This window comes from Dicentrarchus labrax, unplaced genomic scaffold, assembly GCF_905237075.1.
Source record: "Dicentrarchus labrax unplaced genomic scaffold, dlabrax2021, whole genome shotgun sequence".
Classification (NCBI taxonomy): Eukaryota; Metazoa; Chordata; class Actinopteri; family Moronidae; genus Dicentrarchus; species Dicentrarchus labrax.
In genome coordinates, this window is record NW_026136720.1 from 29,831,456 (window position 1) to 29,850,376 (window position 18,921).

At 41.3% G+C, this 18,921-nt stretch overlaps 1 protein-coding gene across 3 annotated transcripts in view; it reads right to left on the minus strand.

Annotated features, from left to right (window-relative positions):
* Window positions 1–13,489, minus strand: part of jph3b (junctophilin 3b) — a 51,034-nt gene extending 37,545 nt beyond the window's left edge. The window contains exons 1-2 of one of the 3 annotated variants that reach the window (XM_051383186.1): window positions 11,617–13,489; window positions 8,074–11,245 (exon numbers count right to left, since the gene is read on the minus strand). In XM_051383186.1, the coding sequence (XP_051239146.1) occupies window positions 11,226–11,245; window positions 11,617–11,998 (402 nt within the window). In that variant the 5' untranslated portion in view covers window positions 11,999–13,489 and the 3' untranslated portion in view covers window positions 8,074–11,225. Of the gene's footprint in view, window positions 1–8,073; window positions 11,246–11,616 lie in introns of those variants that run through there. The other 2 variants (XM_051383184.1, XM_051383185.1) reach the window with 2 other exon arrangements.
* Between the last annotated feature and the right edge of the window lie 5,432 nt (window positions 13,490–18,921).

Below are 18,921 nucleotides of genomic sequence, written 5' to 3' on the forward strand. Positions count from 1 at the left end.
AGCTTATACCACCCTCAATCAGTAATGCCTGAGTAAATAAAATATTCAGTGGGGCACTAGGCTGCTTTTCCAATGTGGGCCTGTCGCTCTCCATGGTGCTGAAAAATACAGTCTGAGAGGCAGGCTGCTGGTGGTGGTATTCCCTTCAAAATAAAACCCATTGGCAGTTTTTATCTGAAATCAGTGCATTACATGGTGAGTGTCTGGCAGAGTGAGATACACACTTTACACAGAGAAAAACAGAACATTTTTGTCAGATATGCAGCTTCAGATGAGGTTGTCCTCCACTCATCATTTTCAATATGAACCTGTCACACTTGTACTGAAAAAAATAGACTTCTAGATCAAGTGTGTAAAGGCCTCAACCCCAGGCTTACAGTTGTGAGGAGAATCCGCTTCAGAATTCACATGCCAAAACGATTTCACTGATTCTGCCTGGAGGCCAACAGGAAGCACTCTCAAATCATATGGGCCTGTAACCCAGGCCGGGGCTACTGCAGGCATGAGGCAGCCGCACGGAAAGAGTTAACGCGGAGAGATCAAAGCTGCGGAAACATCACAGAGGCACAGCGATTTGATCACGCGCCAACCCCCAGGCTGAATTCATAATTGTCTCTTTAACAAATGCGCGCGTCTGTTCTCTATTTCTAGGTTAAAAACTACTGTCTCTTAGGGTCTGTGTTTCATTCTAAGGATATGGCAGCAGGAGACACTTCAAAATCTGCAAATTCTGCTAGACCACTATTCATTACTTCACTAGTTCCAGAGGAGTCAAAGTCTTAAGATTAACTAAGGCTACTATGGCTACTATGCAGTAATATAGATCGTTTCATGCGCACCTATATTATTGCATAGTAGCCTTGTTTACTACTTAACACCTCAAACTATTGATTTGTGAAGCACAGCAGTAAGTAAGAGAAAGCATGGAGCAAGAGGGCTGGTGAAGGAGTTGAAATTGGTTATTTTATGAATTATTAATGTGTTGTTTCACCATGTCAGCACTTGCATGTCAGAGGAGTGTCTGTGTTTGTGTATGTGGGAGAAATGGGGAGGGAGAGTGAGATTAGACAACACAAGGTCAAGTTTCACACAGTTTTGTCAGCTCATTTGTGCCAGTAGAGGTTTCAGTTGTGGCGATTTTACTTCTTCATTTCTTATCCATCCATCTCGCTCCATTACTACAGCTAAGAAATGTGTAATTATAACAACAATGAACAGATTATGAATAACACAAGGGATTGTAGGACAATTAGGAGTGTGGGAAGGGGAGGCTGAATGTTATGTTTACTTTAAAAAAAAGTTTATTTCATTTACACCCTCCCCTTGACTTATACTGCCATTCCCCCAGTATCTGAAAACAATTTAATAGTAGTTCTGGTCAAGGTTATTACAAAATTATTATTACATACATATTATTACAAAAAAACAAAACAAAAACTAGGTGGGAAAAATAATTTTATTTAACTGAAATAAAAATAAAAACTAGAATTGGGGAAAAAACTAAAACAAACTAAAACAATCAACTAAAATAAAGTTAAAAATTTTCAGGAAATGTGTTCAGTTTGCTCATAATTATAATTACAAAAAAAACTAAAACTAATAATGAAATGAATACAAGCTAAACCAAAATCAAACATTTTTAAACAAGTACAACTAAACTGAAAAGAGCAAACCGACTCTGGAAACTGACTAAAACTAAACTGAATTGAAAACAAAAAGAAAAAGAAAATACAAATAAAAACTAATGATACAATACAATTCACCATTAATGACTAAAAGAGGCGTTTAACCTTAATATGTCGATGGAATAACAATTTTCTTTCTTCAATTAATCTGCAACAGTTAAATGAACAACAAAAATAGAAAACTGAGGTGAGAAAAAATGACCCTCCCCTGCTCTCCCAAAAGAAAAGTCAGAGTAGCCTCAGCAAAAAATATGTAACCCTTCTTAACCCTCCTCCCCTGCGATTCATTTTCATGCAGCCCCTAATAATTATGAGTTTTAGAGAGGTTGCAGCACTGTGCCATCCCAAGTGCTTCCAGGGCAAACTCCCTCATTAGTATGTCCAGTCAGTGTTGTATCAGTAGTGGTGCAGGGCAGACTTCCAAGATAGATATTTAGAGTTTTCATGTTTCAGACAGCACCGCTAATCCTCACTACAAACATCAAACCACTCTCCTTACATAAGCTAAAGCCTGCAGTGGGGTTGTTGTTGTTGGTCGAGGAGGTGCGTATTAGCAATGGCCCTGTAAAAAAAAAAACACCAAAGCAGAATGCAAGCGACACTTCTGAATACTTTCTTTGCTGCACAATTGGAGCGCGTCTGTGGGAAGAAAGACGACAAATGCTGAGGAGGCGGATTTTCTCTGACTCCACCATTTATGGTTTTACTTTTTTCTGAAGTGATGTGGGGGTATAATGTGCGATGCTTTAAGGAGAAAGTATATCTAGTGCACAACACATACACATACAGTGTATGTCCTTGAATGCCAGTAGGTTTATATTTTGTATCACTTGCTATGAAGTGCATACAGTGGTGGAAGACATACCAAAGACAGAGAGAAAGAAAAGACAAACAATTTGCCAGGATAACCCATAAGATCAGGTAACCCAGAAACATCCGCTGGGGAGAAAAGCAACAACTACTCAGGCAAAAGGAGAGACAGATGGTAACTGAAGACATGTAGACAAGACAACTGACAGGCACAGAGGCACACAGACAGGCAGGATGAACAGCTAGACAGACACATAGCAGATATACGCTGGACAGGCATGCATACAAACAAGCTGAACTATGGTTAAATCACTGAACGCTAAAAGCAAGGGAAGTCAGTTCAAAACTAAACCTCTGCCTGTGTAAATCACTGTGTGGGACCGTTATCCGTTTAAGAGATTTTGCTTAGGCCCTTTTTCTGTCTGAGTCTTTCAGATTTCCATTTGAGGATTATTTATCCAATGAACATTTCATAAAAAAGACCCATGACCACACGCTGTTGCCTGAACATTTAAAAATGTCCACACTTGTTTGACGTTTTGTGACCGATGTTTTTTGTGTTGATGAGCTCACTGTATATAATAGTCACTTGTCCAAATACAAATGGATAGTCTTCACTTATGCCTTTTAGGATGGAAAATAACCTAAAATAAGGTGACATCAAGTGGCTGGTAAGAACACATACAGTGCCTTCAGCAACAAATGGGTTGATTGATCTATTAGATGTTTGCCTTCTGAGAAAGTACTGTATTTGAAATTTCATCAAGATCCACTCACTGCTCTGAACCAATAGAACAGACCTTTTTGACTGCAGCCATTATGAAATAATAGGGTAAACACAGGTGTTATCAATGATACTAATTAAGGTTCCATTCCATTTAGTGTAGCAGAGCCTTTCCAGTATGCCAACATGCACAACAGCAGCACCCTGACTCTGTTTGACCTGAATGGAACTGAACCTTAATTAGTATCATTGGTAAATTGGTGTACTAGGTGTACCCTACTATTTCCTGTCAAAATGGCTGCTGTTAAAGAAAAGGCATGCTGTATCTACTAACAACAAGTACTGAGGATTGATCTAAAGGAAACCTGCATTGTTTACGTCCACATTTGCTTCTACATTGCTTGGCACAGTATCTACACCGAATGGCATCAAAGTGCTGGCAGGAATGTGTATTTAGTCACTGAGCATGTATCTGTATGCTAGTGCATGTGCACAAGATTCAAAACAAATCACGGACCTGCTCACAAAAATACTGCATCACAGTGCAGCTAGTACCTAAATACTCTACGGTACCTTTAATGTTCACACGTAAATTAAAATGCTAATGTGAATCAGTAAAGAAGAGCATCAGAGAAGACAGGCGCAATAGACCTTTTTCACAGCAGACATTTTGACATGAAATTGTAGGGTAAATACAGGTTTTAAAATGAAATGATCATTAGTAAATGGCTGCTGTGAAAAAGGTCTATTAAAGAAAAGACATATTGTATCTACTAAGAACAAGTGTATCAAGTATTGAGGATGGACCTTAAGGTAACCTGCATTGTTTACATCTACATTTGCATTGCCTTTTGTTGGCAAATGTCTACATTACTTGGAGCTTTACCACACCAAATGTAGATCACTGGAAAGGCGTGAAACTGCTGGCAGGAAAGTGTATTGTGTCACTGCTGCTACTGCATGTGCACAAGATACAAAACAAATCAGGGACCCGCTCACAAAAAAAGTGCACCAGTGCAGCTAGTACTTAAATACTCTATGGTGCCCTTAATGTTCACACAATTAAAATGATAATATGAATAGATCAGTGAAGAAGAGCATAAAAAAATCAAAAGCAATAGACCTTTCTCACAGCAGCCATTTTGATACAGAATTAGTTGGGTAAACACAGGTGTTACCAATGGCACGAATTAAGGCTCCGTTCCATTCAAGTCAGGGTGCTGCTATTATGAATGCTGGCTCAGTGTAAAGGCTCTGTTACACTAACTACACTGTAACACGTTTTTGTCTGTACTTGCTGTTTTTGTTTTTTGCTTCCTTGTTTGTGCCCCTGACTGCAAATCAAGTTTCCCAATGGGGATGATAAAGATAACTGAACTGAACTGAATCTGTATTTACCCTACTATTTCATGTCAAAATGGCTGCTGTGAAAAAGGTATATTACACTCATGACCTGGTAGTCAAATTAGACCAAGCAGCATGGCTGCTAAGAAAGTATCAGGCAAGTAAAAGAAGTCAGAAAGACCAGTGAAATATAAGGAACCAGAAACATTTATGGGAACGAAAAAAATCTAATAAACCAAACAAAGAAGAAATGTGGAAAGGCAGCAGGACCTTTCCACATCCATATTTTAAATCCAGGGTGGAGACCTTCACTTTCAGATTAAGATTGCAAAACAGGGCAACCTCAGCAACTGAGCGACTTCAGACTCATATCCATACTAGGCAAAGTGCTTAACAGGATCATCTTGAACAGAATAAATGAATTAGTCAGCATTCAGACAGGAGCATCACAGAGCTGTACTGTGCTGGCCAAATTACAACTCTGTGTATGGTGATTGAGCAATGATCCATTTAACTGATTAATTTGACAGCATGGATAGAGAGACCCTTTGGACTATTCTTCAATATTGTGTTATATCAGTCGCGTGCAAAGTAGTCCATAGAGGGCAACTCACATATGCTGTTGAAGAGAGGACTGGGGTCAAGGATACCTGCTGTCCCCTTTTCTATTCCTGCAGACAACTGACAGCACACAAGAATTTGGACATAACTGTCCCATGCATATCAACAGATGTATGAGAAGACCAGTAGAGTTGCACCTAACTTTTAGGATATACTAGCCTCAACAGCCAATATGCAAAGACCAAGTGCAGAATTTCTGCACTGGAACAGCATTATAAATGTCAAGACACCACAATTGCATTAGGATATTTAGTATCAAGGCTAAGTTTAAATTACTCAATACATGTCTTGAAAGAATTCTTGGCTAATAATATTCCTGTACAAGACGCAAGGATAAAAAGACAATAGGGATAGGTTGGTCAAATCAGCAAGATGGCCTGGATAGTCTGGATGGTTCTTGTTAGCGACCTACGTCCCAGGACCAAAGGGACCTACTGTCATGTTAAGGACACTTCAGCAGCACTCATGTATGCTGACAGAGCAACTTGAACTGTGGCCTGTTGGTGTCCTCTGAGACTCTGACCTCATGTGTCTTGGTCTTGTCTAAAATAATTTTGTCTTCAATGTCATAAGTATGACACAGTTGTGATATATAGCACTGAGTGTGTTGGGAAGCTGCTTAAAGGACCAGTATGTAGGATTCAGTGGCATATAGTGGCGTAGTTTCAGATAGCAACTCCCTCGCTTCACCCTCCCCTTACAAGTGCAAAGGAGAAACTTTGATGGACGCAAAAAAATACAAAAATACACAAACAGACCTAGCTAGAGCCAGTGTTTGGTTTGTTTGTATTCGGCTACCGTAGAAACACACCAGTTGAACATGGCGGACTCCGTAGAAGCGGACCTGCTCCCTCTGTATATAAAAATGGCTCATTCTAAGGTAACGAAAACACAACTATTCTTTTTTTCAGGTGATTATAGGCTAATGAAAACTTAGTTATGCATATTACATTCCATAGCTGAGTGGTCCAGAGAAACATGTCTTAGTTACAGCATGATAGAAAACAGAGTGGTGCTGTTAGCTGAAGAGTTTCCTCCCACACACTCAAATAGGCGGCAAATTCAGCCATCAGGAGCTCATGTCTCACCATTACATGACCCAATCCAAGCAGGTTTTTTGACTTAATTTGGCTCACCTATCATATCTCAGTCTAGATAATAATTTATGAAGTTGCTGGTTGTATTTAAACATGAGAAGAGAATTTATTATGTCAGCTTACATAACATGGTCCGAGCTTGAATAATTACTGCACTGATAGCAGCCTTTAGCAGGCTAGCAAGATATGTTAATGTGGGACAATTATAATGTTGTTGTAGCGTATTTGCCAACAGCTGGGGGACAGGAGAGAGGTTCCAGGATGCTGCTGAGATGTCACGATCCTAGTTTCATGAAGCATCTGTGATTTAATGTGCATTGGTATGAATGCTGTCACACTTGTCTTATCTTTTCAGTGTTTGGTGGAGTCTTCATTTAGGGTGTGAGAAGGGATAACGGAAAGAGTTTCTGTGGGTTTGACTCTGGTGTATTAGATTGTCAGACACCACAGCCACTACTGCCGCAATGTTTAGTTGTTGCCACTGTTGTACACAGTGACAGTTGTAATCTCTGCCTCTCCCTTTGTGACTCACTTCATTTCTCACTAAAATGATTACCAAAGCTGTCTTTTCATTTTTCTACTTCACTCCCTCTCTCTTTCTCTGTGTGTGCTTGGTAATCAGTCAGCTTAGCTCTTCATCTCAGTAAACACCATTAGCCCGGAAGGCCAAGCCAGCCAATCACGGCCCAGCAGAGCCGGCTGGGTAGCCAATAGCAGCGAGGAACACTGAGTCCCTCGTGACACGCTGACCTGCTGCATGTCGGTGAGCGTTGCTATGGAAACCCTACTGTACAGAGAGGCTCTGAGGAAAGGCAGTAGAGCGAGGGAGGAAAGAGAGGTGGGAGGAGAGAGGAGAGGGGAATGTTGGCAAACATAGGAGAAGAACGAAAAAGCCAAACAGCAATGATAAGATAGAGGAGGAGTGTTTCCTAGAAATGTGGCATCAGGTGTAGTTGGAGGGGGGACTGGCAGTCAGTTTAGACCTGACTGTGGGGAATCTAGCTGGCTCCAAAGTGCACTGCATGTTCCAAAAGTATGTAGGCAGCAGAGCATGTTTGAATGTTTGACTCCTTACTTTTATTGTTTTGGACATGATAGAAGATAGACTGTCAGCTTTAATCTGAGAGTGACCTGCGTTTGGCCATATCAGATGATTACTTAAAGAACTATGACTTTTCCATGGTAAAGTTTATTTCAGTGTGCCAAATTTGGACATCACATTCAACAATTTTGTCATTTTGATTTAACAATCAAATTGTGTTAATATTAGGGCAGTGTATTTGCAAGAATCTGGTGATACAATATGCATCACTATACAGGGGTTACGATTCAATACATAATATATTGCAATACTGTAAGTAAGGCGATATATCGCAATGTTTTTCAATCTAGTGTTAGGAAAACTGTGATAGTATAAAGAAAACAAACCACCATATGCATACAATCTGTGTTTGTTATGCAACCAGAACAGTGGGCATCTACATTGGTATTTATCACAGTCCCTGCAACATCCAATATATACTGCCCTCAGTTTACATTTATAGCACTGCTATCTGGCGGTTTGGGGTTCAAACATAAAAACAATACAGTGTCACAAAACAAATTATCGCGATATGATATTTTTCTATATTTTCTTACACCCCTACTTAATATATAGTCTGCATAATATGAGCCCACCTTTTTCCCTTATTCCTTATTTGCAAGAAGACTTTGGTCTGGAGTTACTGTACTTTTAATGCCAGTAGACAATGAAGATCCATTAAATCAACAAAACTACGTCTGACAAGTGAGTTTTATTTCTAGGTGGTACTAATTTTCTTTATTAAAGCCAAATTAAGCAAACAGTTTCTCAGGCATTTACTGTAATTCAAAGAAAAGGCAATACATTTCTGTTAAATTATGACAGAGTTCAGTGTAACTATAAAACTGTATTGATGACATGGCTGTCACAGCCCTTTAAGAACAAATGTGCAGCATGGGATGGCAGCAAAATACTTCACTACAGTAACTCTTAAATGACTGAACAACCAACATATAATTCACATAATTACACATTAGCAAATGACATTGCCAAATCAGTGTTACTACTATAAAATGAACAACTTCAAACTTTAAATTTGTCAGGTGGCCAAGAGCACAAATCTGAATGGATGCTAATGGTGCCCTTGTCCGCTGAATGTATAAATGTTAGGCAATAGTGTGTTAACTTTATGAGGTGATAGAATTAATCTTCCTAATAAATATAGCAACTAGAGTTGTTCTAATACCAATATCAGTGTCAGAAATTCCTCTAAAACTGCTTAAAATAAGGTATTGCGTATCGGTGAGGACACGTGTTTACCCCGATACCACGTAATGTATTAGCCCCGAGAAGGGACCCTGCTACGTCCCAGCAGTTTCCTGTTCGCAGTTTTTTCCCCTAAGGATAGTGAAGTTATGGCCCGCCCACCCTGACCTGACTCTGACAAAGGGTTTAACCTGAACCAAGCCATACAACAATGATAGCAATCATACAGGCTTAGTAGTATGATTACAATGATTGTTCAAGAAAAGAGAAAATTGAATGCACAGCTATTGCATTGGTACTCCGTATTGGCCAATATGCAAAGTTCAGGAATCTGAATCAGTATCAAGAAGGAGAAAATAGTATCAGAACATAGATCTCCATGCTATACAATGCTTCACTTCAACTTTTAGCTGTTCGAATTTGTTAGAACTGCACCATTAGCCCCTTGACATCTATATGGTTTGTCTTTTACCTCATCTTTGTGAATGCCTGACTTTTAAAGAACACAGAATGAAGATAACTGATACGGACAGTGTGAAAAGAGACTGAATTAACGTAGTTTAAGATTACCCAGGGAGGGAAATGTGCCATGTGAAAATCACTAGAAAGAGACATGTTTGAGTAAGTCAGCCATAGCGAGGTAAGCTTCGTCCTGGCAATGCATGAAACAGATCATCAATGCAGAAAATACATCCCCCCTTTGGACACTTATTTTGAGCTTGATCAGTTACTCTCTATGAAAAAAAAATGTTTGACATGCAAGGATGTCTCCTTATAGATTTATATGAAAGGACAAATGCATGCTGTTATAATAAGGACACTGTGTACTGTTAGAGCAAGATAAACATTCATTACTAGGCCAATCTCTGCTGCATCTACAGTATGTAGGTTCAAATACTTCATAGCTACAGTGTCTCTCCAACACGTCCCTCTCTGGGAGGTTTTCTTATCACCTTTTTTTTGCTGTCCATTTTTGTCTCCCTTTCTTTCTGTAATGATCTCACTCGTCCCCTGATTAGAGCCTATCTCTTATAGCAATCATGATAATCATCCAACCATCCAGCCAGCCATCTTTCTATTATCTGTTCATAATTTAACTGATCCATTCACCCATCAATCTGTACATCTGTCCGTCCATCTATCCCTCCCTCTGTCCGTCCACCCCATCTGTCTGGTTATCTATCAAGCTGACTTCTTCTCCTTTGTCCTGATTCAACCCCCAAAACCAGTCTGGTCTAAGGATTTCATCGGGCTGCTCGGGACTGTGTGTGTGTGTGTGTGTGTGTGTGTGTGTGTGTGTGTGTGTGTGTGTGTGTGTGTGTGTGGTCCTGCTAGTTGTAGAGTTATGTAACAAAGCTTTAACTGCATGTATGCTACTGTCAGCTCTGTTGCTCAACTCACGCCACCAGATTTTGTGTGTGTGTGTGTGTGTGTGTGTGTGTGTGTGTGTGTGTGTGTGTGTGCATTTTTGCACACACAATGTGTATGCTCGGGTGTGTGTATCTATTTTCAGCCGGAATCCATATGGTGTGTGACTGAACTGAGCCCTGGTCTAAGAGACTCATTGATTTCAATTTCAGGGCAAATCTGATGCTAATCCAAAGATATTCTATAAATTAAAGGTCTTTTGGAATATGTTTACATGTGCAAAGAGGCTTACATTTTATCTTGCGAATCATAAAGCATAAGTCACGGATATATTACATGCATCAAATTGATGAACAAAGATTCAGGGATATGTGTGTGTCACAGTCGTATTGCAGTTGCATCTTTCTGGTAATTTCCACCAGAAGATACTGTACTTATTCTAAACTGTACCTTTTTACCATGCTAGCGGCAGGGCTCTAGTGATGTTGGTCAGGTGGATTGTCAGGCAATCTACCAACTTGGTCCAAACTAAAATACCTCAACAGCTAGTGGTTAGATTGGTTCAAGCCTAATGACTTTTCCTATAGCGCCACCATCAGGTTCACACTTGTGGTTTTGAGTGAAATGTTAAGATGAATTGCCATATAATTTAGAACAGATATTCATGTTCCCCCAGAAGAATGAACTGTTTTAACTTTTATATAGCGCCACCATCAGGTCAAAATTTTAATTTACTTAATATTTTATGACCAATACCTGCAAAAGGAATGCCATTCCCAACAGCTTCAGCTGTACTACTTGTGTGTAGGTCTAATTACAATTAAACACGCTAAGACGGTTAACATGGTAAACATTATACCAGCTTAGCATCAACATGTCAGCATGCTGACTTTAGCAGGTAGCCACACAGAGCCACTAATGGCTGTAGACTTTTGTCTTGTCTAGATAAGGAATAACTAAAAACACAACTAATTACATCTCATTTGTAGTGAAAGAATATTTGAAAATTAGCCACCTACACTGCCGAAGAAGTGTGAATCTTTTGTTCTGTGGTGTATTTGGATTATTTACAAGAGTAATTAAACTGGCATGGTTCATATAAGTGGGAGAATCAAGGGTGAAAACATATTTCAGCGTGGATTTTATTTTTACAACATTGCAATCTGTTTTCTAAAACACTTTGTTTCCTTGGGACTTGGGAGCTGTTGTCCTCCTTTGTCCCTATAACCTTTTTTTCATCCCTTAAGAATGCATGGCCTGAATCGAAGGCCTCCAAACACAGTGTGTCCTCATGTAGTTGAAGTGAGGGCTGAAGGTTGTGAGGAAAGAGAAGATGAGGAGGGGAAAAAAAGAGAAAGGAAGAGTCAGATGTAGAAAATTAGAGTAGAGTTTGAGAATCCTTGTCAAAGCCTGACCTGATGCAAACCCTGCCTCTGTACGAGTGTGTGCGTGTGGCAAGGCAGAAGAAAGGTTGACCCGAGAAGACCTCTAGACAAACTCCTCCTATTGCACATCCATCACGTCTGTAACTGTCATTGACCTGTCAATCATTCTCCATTAATAAGTCATTTTCATACAGGACAGTTGTCACTCACTCTCAAATCCTCACACATCCTCACATACACACTCTCAAACCAACCCACAATGCATCTGCCCGTGTGTCTCTCCTCCCCCTCTTACCTCCATCTGAGTACGTCTCTGTTCCGTAACCGTCCTGCAGCCCGTTGTTCCACGTCCCTTCATACTTCCCGCTCGTCCCTGTGCTTTCCCGCAGGCCGTAGCGCCCCTTAAAGCCGTGCGTCCACTCGCCTTTGTACACCCAGCGGCCTTTATTCTCGACGCCCACGCCATGTCTCTTGCCCTGAGCCCAGGTGCCCTGGTAGGTGTTCCCACTGGGCCAAGTGTAGACGCCCAGCAGCTCGAAGCCATGGGCCCAGGACCCGCAGTACTCGCCCTGGCCCTTGGGTCCCGTGCAGATCCCGTGGCCGTGCGCCTTGCCCTCCTCCCACCCTCCGCAGTATGACCCCCCATCGTCAAAGTTGAACCTGCCGCCAGTGGACATGCATGAAACAGGTCTTGGCAATTCCCCTGAAGCCTCGACAAAAAGAAAAAGAAAAGAAAAAGAAAACGAAGGGAGGAAAAAGAAGGACAGGTTGGTGCTAGAACCAATCCATGGAGCTGAGTTTGGAGGTCGGTGAGGTCAGGGGTGAGGAGGAGGAGAGAGTGGGAGGGAGAGGGAGAGAACTCCCACACAAATCAAACAACGCCACCCCTCGTTTTCAGCTGGTTTGGAGAAGAGGAAGGAGAAACGAGGTGAACAAGAAGACTTGGCCCCTCACAGCGGTGTCAGGGGTCTCCCGGTGTGGTGGGGAAGGGTGACGCTGTTCACACCATCCTCTTGGTGAGATCTTTGTAGCATCGGCTAGCACTTTCCAGCTCCTCTGTGGCAGATGCGGGTGAGAGAGGAGGAGAGTGGGCCCAGAGCTGCCATTATCCTCTCTCAGCAGGAGTTTAAAGCATCAGACAGCTCCACCGGTCCTGCCATCGGCCTGCCTACACAGTCTACGACACGCACAACTCTTCCTCCTACCCCTCTCCTGCTTTCCGCTCAGTCGCCTCCTACCTGATGATGCCTCCACCTCTCTGGGGTTTAGAGCTGAGAAGCCTCCCCGGTGGCAGCCCTTCAAACCTCCAAGCCTCCAGCATAGAAGCCACCCTTAGGCTCCCTGATCAGCACCACGGCCCAAACTGGAGCTTTGACATGTTGTGTGATGGAGAAAAAAAATAAGAAAAAGACTCTCCTCCGCAGAAACAGTTTTTTCTTCGAGCCCGCTCCTGATGATCAGACAGAAAAAAGACCATTTAAAGTCAAACTCAAAATCTTTAGCTCACTTCAGGCTTCAACATCCTCTTCTCAGCCTTCACACACACACACTGTGCCTGGTCGCACAGCGAGGCGACACACACATGCATAGAGAGTGTGAGAGACAGAAAAATGGGGAAACACATAAGGTAATCTGCTTGGCTGCCTTCTTTTTTTGTCTGTCCTGTCTTGCTGGAGAACAGCAATGCAGTCTGCTGCCTTATGCAGGCAGGCACACACACACACACACTCTTTCTGACAGCAAGTGCGCACACACACAGACAACGAAAATAAACAACTGAATTGATTAATTACTCCTCCTCTATTCCCCCTCTCCCTCTCTCTCTCTGTCTGTCTGTAGGTCTTTAATCCACTGCGTCCATAAGTGGTTTATCCTCTGCGTGGGTTGCCTTCAGTTGCCTGCTTGATGAAATAACATCCATCTATATGATCCTGTTATGGTGTGCTGTGTCCTCTTCAGCATCTCCTGCTTGTCTCCATGTTTCCCTACGGAGCGCCGGCTGACGCACAGCCTGCCTTCCTGCCTGCTGTCTTGGTCTTACAATCTCCTCTCCTCCTCTCCTATGGCTGGATCTCAGTATCTCTCTCTCTCTCTCTCCTGATCTGTGTGTGTGTATGTCTCTCTCAGAAAATCTGCTCATTAGAGAGGACTGTTCCAATGCAGCCAACCAATCCCCCCCACCCCCCCCACCCTTGCTCAATAGCACGCTCCAGCTCTTAAAGAGACACACACATGCCACAAGCCTCCCTCACCTGTAGCTTTGTATCATGCACTCATCCTTTGTCTTTTCTTACAGCATCTTGTCTCAGTCTCAGTTGATTGGCTTGATCTAAGAGTCTAAAGATGACTGCAGTGGTAGCGATACGCATTTCCAGTCAGCAGACAGGTGAACCTTAAAGGAACAGCTCAACATTTTGCCAAATACGTCTATTTGGTTTCTTGTGGAGAGTTAGATGAGAAGATTGATACCACTCTGTTAACCTGACTGTGTCTGATGATTTGTTACACAGACCCATATGGGGAGTCGTCATTGGAAACTGCTGGAAAAGGGCAGACACTTTCAAAAAAATACTTGGCAGCTGACTGGATGAACCATTTGTCTATCACCGTCTATCATAGGTAAATTTCAACCAATCAGATCAATAAACCATATAACAAAGTCAAACTCTTACCACAGCCAGTCAAAGAGCGAAAACATCTTTTCCATCAAGTCGTCATTCTTCTTTCAATGAAGAAATACTCTCTGTTAGCAGCATCTATGCTAACCAGGCACCAGTACCTCTTCAAAAGATGCTGATTGGTCCGGTACCACATAGTTTGGCCAGAAACGCAAAGATTTAAGCCTGGCAAGATGCATTCTCATGAATCCAACTGCCTTGGAAGGTTAACTAGCTGTTTCCCGCTGTTTCAAGTCTTTATGCTAAGCTAAACTCATCGACACTCATCATCAATTATATGTAGTCATTTTATGATACTATCAATTTCTTCTGGTCACAGTCTATAACAGACAGTGCAACAACAGTTCTTTTGCCCTTGAGACCAAACAAATTCTGAAAAAAAATCTGTGATACTGCCTTGTAATGCATCCAAGACATCACATTTACTCCAAGCACAGTAATCGTAGTAGTGGTGTAAAGATTTTGAATTGATTAAAACCAAAGCACATCTGTTCTGTCAGCAGATGGATTACTAAAAAACACATGTGAAACATGTCATTGTAGACAGAGGCTGCGTAGCCATGCAGCTTTTTATGGTGAAAGCACTTAAAAATTACAGACATATTTACAGTGACAGTCTCCCTGTTAAACTGCATAGTCTACAAAGCTCATTGTCTTTATGAGAAAACTTTTTTTTCAGTAGGAGTAAGTAGTTCCACTTAAAAACTACAAGAAACCAGGGCATTGTTTCTGTACAGAAAAGATTAAGGGCAAACAGTGTGTCATATTTGCTACTGACTGCATGTGCAAAATTCTGCAGCACTTTTCCATCTGTTAATCCCAATTTTCCAGATGACAACTCCATATAGTCTGAGAGATTAATCCCTGTGAATAAAAAGCTTTCTATAATCAGATATTTTTACTTGTCATATTGCAAATACATTTATTCAATCCGAGATAAAATTAAATAATGTGAGATTATACAGGTGACGGTTCCCCAATGGATATTTAATGCTAAAGATATTTTCAGAGAAGAAAGAGGGATGTTTGTTAATGACGGTCTATATGCAGTGCTTACTCTCTGAGAAAGAAACAGCACACAGACCTCCTATTGATTAGCTGATATGGACACTAACAGAAATATGATGCTTCAGGGAAACCCACACGTCAGTGTAAAATGGATTTTATTTACTTACAGCACATGGTTTTGAGGGTAAGAAATCAGTTTAAGTGGGTCTTTAAAATGATTGACCGATTGCACCATTGACTGATTCCGATTTTTAATTTTAATCTATAATGGTCAGCCAGTGCACGGTCTATTATTGGTGCCCATTCAGGGGCGTTGCCTTCACAGTTGAGGGTTGAAGGGCAAATCATCACATCAGGCAGAAAACGGCTGCTGCACTGCTCACTACTGAAACTCTGTACACGTCACAAACCACAAGTCTAAGTGTTCAACCAACACTGGGGTTTACTTGAATTTAAAACACAATATGTAGTTTCAGCTGTGATTAGATTGCACTACCGCTGCAATGCAACGCTGAAGCTTTTTTCTTTTCAATTGATAGTCATTTTGAGGGTTGCACTGCGTTTCAGCTGCAGATGTCTGCACAAAGGGGCACACTATGGATGTATTAAGAAAAGTACATACCATGTTCCCAGATGATGCCCCAGTAGTTCTAATGTAAGCTGCTAACTGGGTGGACATGTCGGAAAGGTTTTCACATTTTGAGCCAATAGAGCATGTGCAATAGAGTCCTTCCTGCTGGCTGCCTACCCACATGAATGGCACAAAAATAATTTACTAACTTAACTTACTTTATTGGACCTTTGGATTACATTTTGATGATAAACTATTTATATCAGAGGGTTTGCAGCGCTCACTTTTGAGCAAGACTGTGTATGGCACCACAGGGCATCACATGACCTGCAATCAATACCAACTGTGGCCACTAAGGCAAAATCACTATAGCAAGGATTTAGACTGAAAACAGTCACATGTCACATATGTCTGCATGGTCTGCATCTTCACAACTACAACGATTGGTCAAATTTGCGGTAATGTGCGGTGATAGGACAAAATGGCAAGGTCGTGCAGAATTCCCGGGAACTGTCGCGATTGCAGCATTGCAACTTCCTGGAGGTACCGATTGAAGCAGAGGGGGCTGTGTGTTGTTTAAGGTAGGTGTGAGACAATGAACAGATTAATGCTTTTCAAGGCTCATCAGATGCCAAACACAACGGTTTGTGACAGTCACAGACAGACAGGATTTTACAACTCTTATGTTTCATCGTAAAGGTTGCGAGGTAAACATAGAAATACGTTCATGTAATATGTCCATGTTATAAGGTAATCCTCCAGGAATATATGCTTGCATGTATTGTGTTGCAGCAAAAGTTGACTGGTTCAACTTTTTTGTATAGTTGGTGTTGGCGCCCCCGCTGTGAAGACGGATCGGCTCTATTCAGATGAGTGAGAGGGCTGTACTTTTCTCACAGGGCTAAAGTTGGTTTGCATGAGGAATTACAGCCCACTGGGAGCTGCGCAGGCGGTGGAGACAACGGTGTGACTTTTATTTCATCTTTTCTTTTTCAGTTTTAAGTGTTGGCAGAGACAGTAGCAGTACCTTTTTTATTTGGATTCAGCCATGACTAACCATGAGAAATATGTATTTATTTGATTGAGTTTTTTCTTTTGTTTACTTGCCGGCATTGTGTTAGTTGGGTTTTTGAGCAGCACTTTTCTGGTCTGAGTCATCCATAGTGGATTTATTCTAAGTGCCTTGCTCAAGGACATCTCAGTTGAGGGAGGAGGAGTGCATCACTTGACCGATCCTTATATCTCAGTGTGGGCAGAACAGAAACACCAGGTGATACAAATGTTACTAAAGTTATTTCAAACATAGTTTGTCATTTCTGCAGCTGGAGGGCTCTCACATCAAAACTATAAAAGATGTAGTTTGATGACGTTATGAATTAGTGTGGGATCATGGGAGTTGGTGTCATCATTGTTAAACAATCACCATGGCTGAAGAAAATCTGTCTGACATGACTCAGGCAGAAATAATGTTCACGGTTGAGGTAATGTATTAAAGTTTTATTTACGTTGCCGACTTCCTTCCTTGCTCTCTGACGTCCTCTCATCCTTCCTTCTCAGAACACAAAGTCCCTTCCTCTCTCTTCACACTATCCTCCTTTTCCTGTTCAGCTCCTCCCTACAGCTGTCCTGTTGCTGTTGTTGTCCTTGTCCTTCTGTCTGCCAGTGTCTGGGAGAGCTAAGCCAATTCCAACCCAGATTACAGTAATAAAATCACTGTGAGGCTAGGGGATTAAAGCTTAGGCCTCTAAACACACTGGTAGTAGAGAAAGAGAGAGAGACAGGGAAGGAAGTGGAGGAAGAAGACGGTGAGCAGGTGAATGAGAAGGAGGGCGGGGGGAGACATGGTTAGTGTGATTCCCTGACCACGACAAAGGGATTAGGATTTAGAGAAGTTAGTAACGCAAGTATCTGCGCTCACGAATCCATGACAACATCTGAATTTCAATTAGAGCTAAGAAGACACTGACACAATCGTGGATAATGGTTACTGTGTAATTACTTTGCAGATCAGTGAAATTATATGTATGAGACGACGTATAGGTCTCAATTCACAGTTTTAACTCGGATAAAAAAGTTAAGGTTGTCAAATAAAACATATATATATAGCATTTGAGACAGCTATATAGTCAGCAGCTGTAAGTCATTTCAGTGAAGTTATGTTTCCATTAAATCAGTGATTCAGAATATATTTGAGAGGATGTAACAAGATTACATAACTAATCTAGCAGCAGTAACTTTACTAGCATTTCAGTGGCGTGTCCCATCTAAAATAGTAGTTGTTTCTCTCGTTTTTTGTCTCCTAATCCATGTGTATGGTGGCGTTCTTGACTGCGGTTGACCAGCAATATCCCTGCTCTGTTTAGTTTATATTTTGGGTAATGAAACATGGTGCCAATATTGCACCGGTTCTTGTACGACTGGTATCTACCAGACAGTTTTGGTACCAGAGCTCTTATATATATTATAATATTTACCCTCTGGCGAGGATGTTAAACGCAACAAAGGCATCACCGCACTTGCCATCACTAGATAACTCGATAGATGGCTCTGGCAGTAGGTGGCTTACTGCTAGCTAGTAGCTACCTTAAACACAGTTAAAATGCAGAGCTAAATGGTCTATAGTAATTAACTTATGATAGACATGATGTTTTACTAATATGTGTAAAAATCATGGCATGGTGAATTATGGCCTATATGACACCTCATACACCCAGAGCAGAAAAGTGTTCTAACGAGTGCCTCTGGATTAGATCAGAAAATTAAGTTAAAGAAAATGTATAGCAACTGCTCAATCTGAGATCAAATTGTCTTTTTCTCTTCTCTGTCAGGCAGCCTTACCCAGCACCTTACTGTGTTTGCTCTCCATCTGGTCTGTCTGTACAGCATGTGACATCTCCAAGCAATCAATAAGGGCACTCCTGTGGATGGTCAGTATTTACCTAAGTGTGCTTGTAATCGTGTACTTTAGGATAAAAAACACTGAAGAATAATGAAAGATCGGCTTGCAAGTCTTAGTAACATATAGTATATTGTGGTTTCCATCCAATGGTCAAAAAGGGAACTTTATGTTGGGTCACCAGACTTTATTAATACCAAGTCTGATGGTATGTTCTTTCATAAAATGTTATATATATACATATATATATATATAAAGTTAAGAAAAGCTAGAAATATCAACCCCTGCCTAAATCTGACATACCATATTCTACAAGTTTCTCTCTCTCACACACACATACACACACACACACATGCACACACACACACAAACTCACGACAGACGTATCTCTGACGATTACACGCTGCGTGCCCCCACGTCAGCAGTGCACCCAAAAAAATCTCTTTA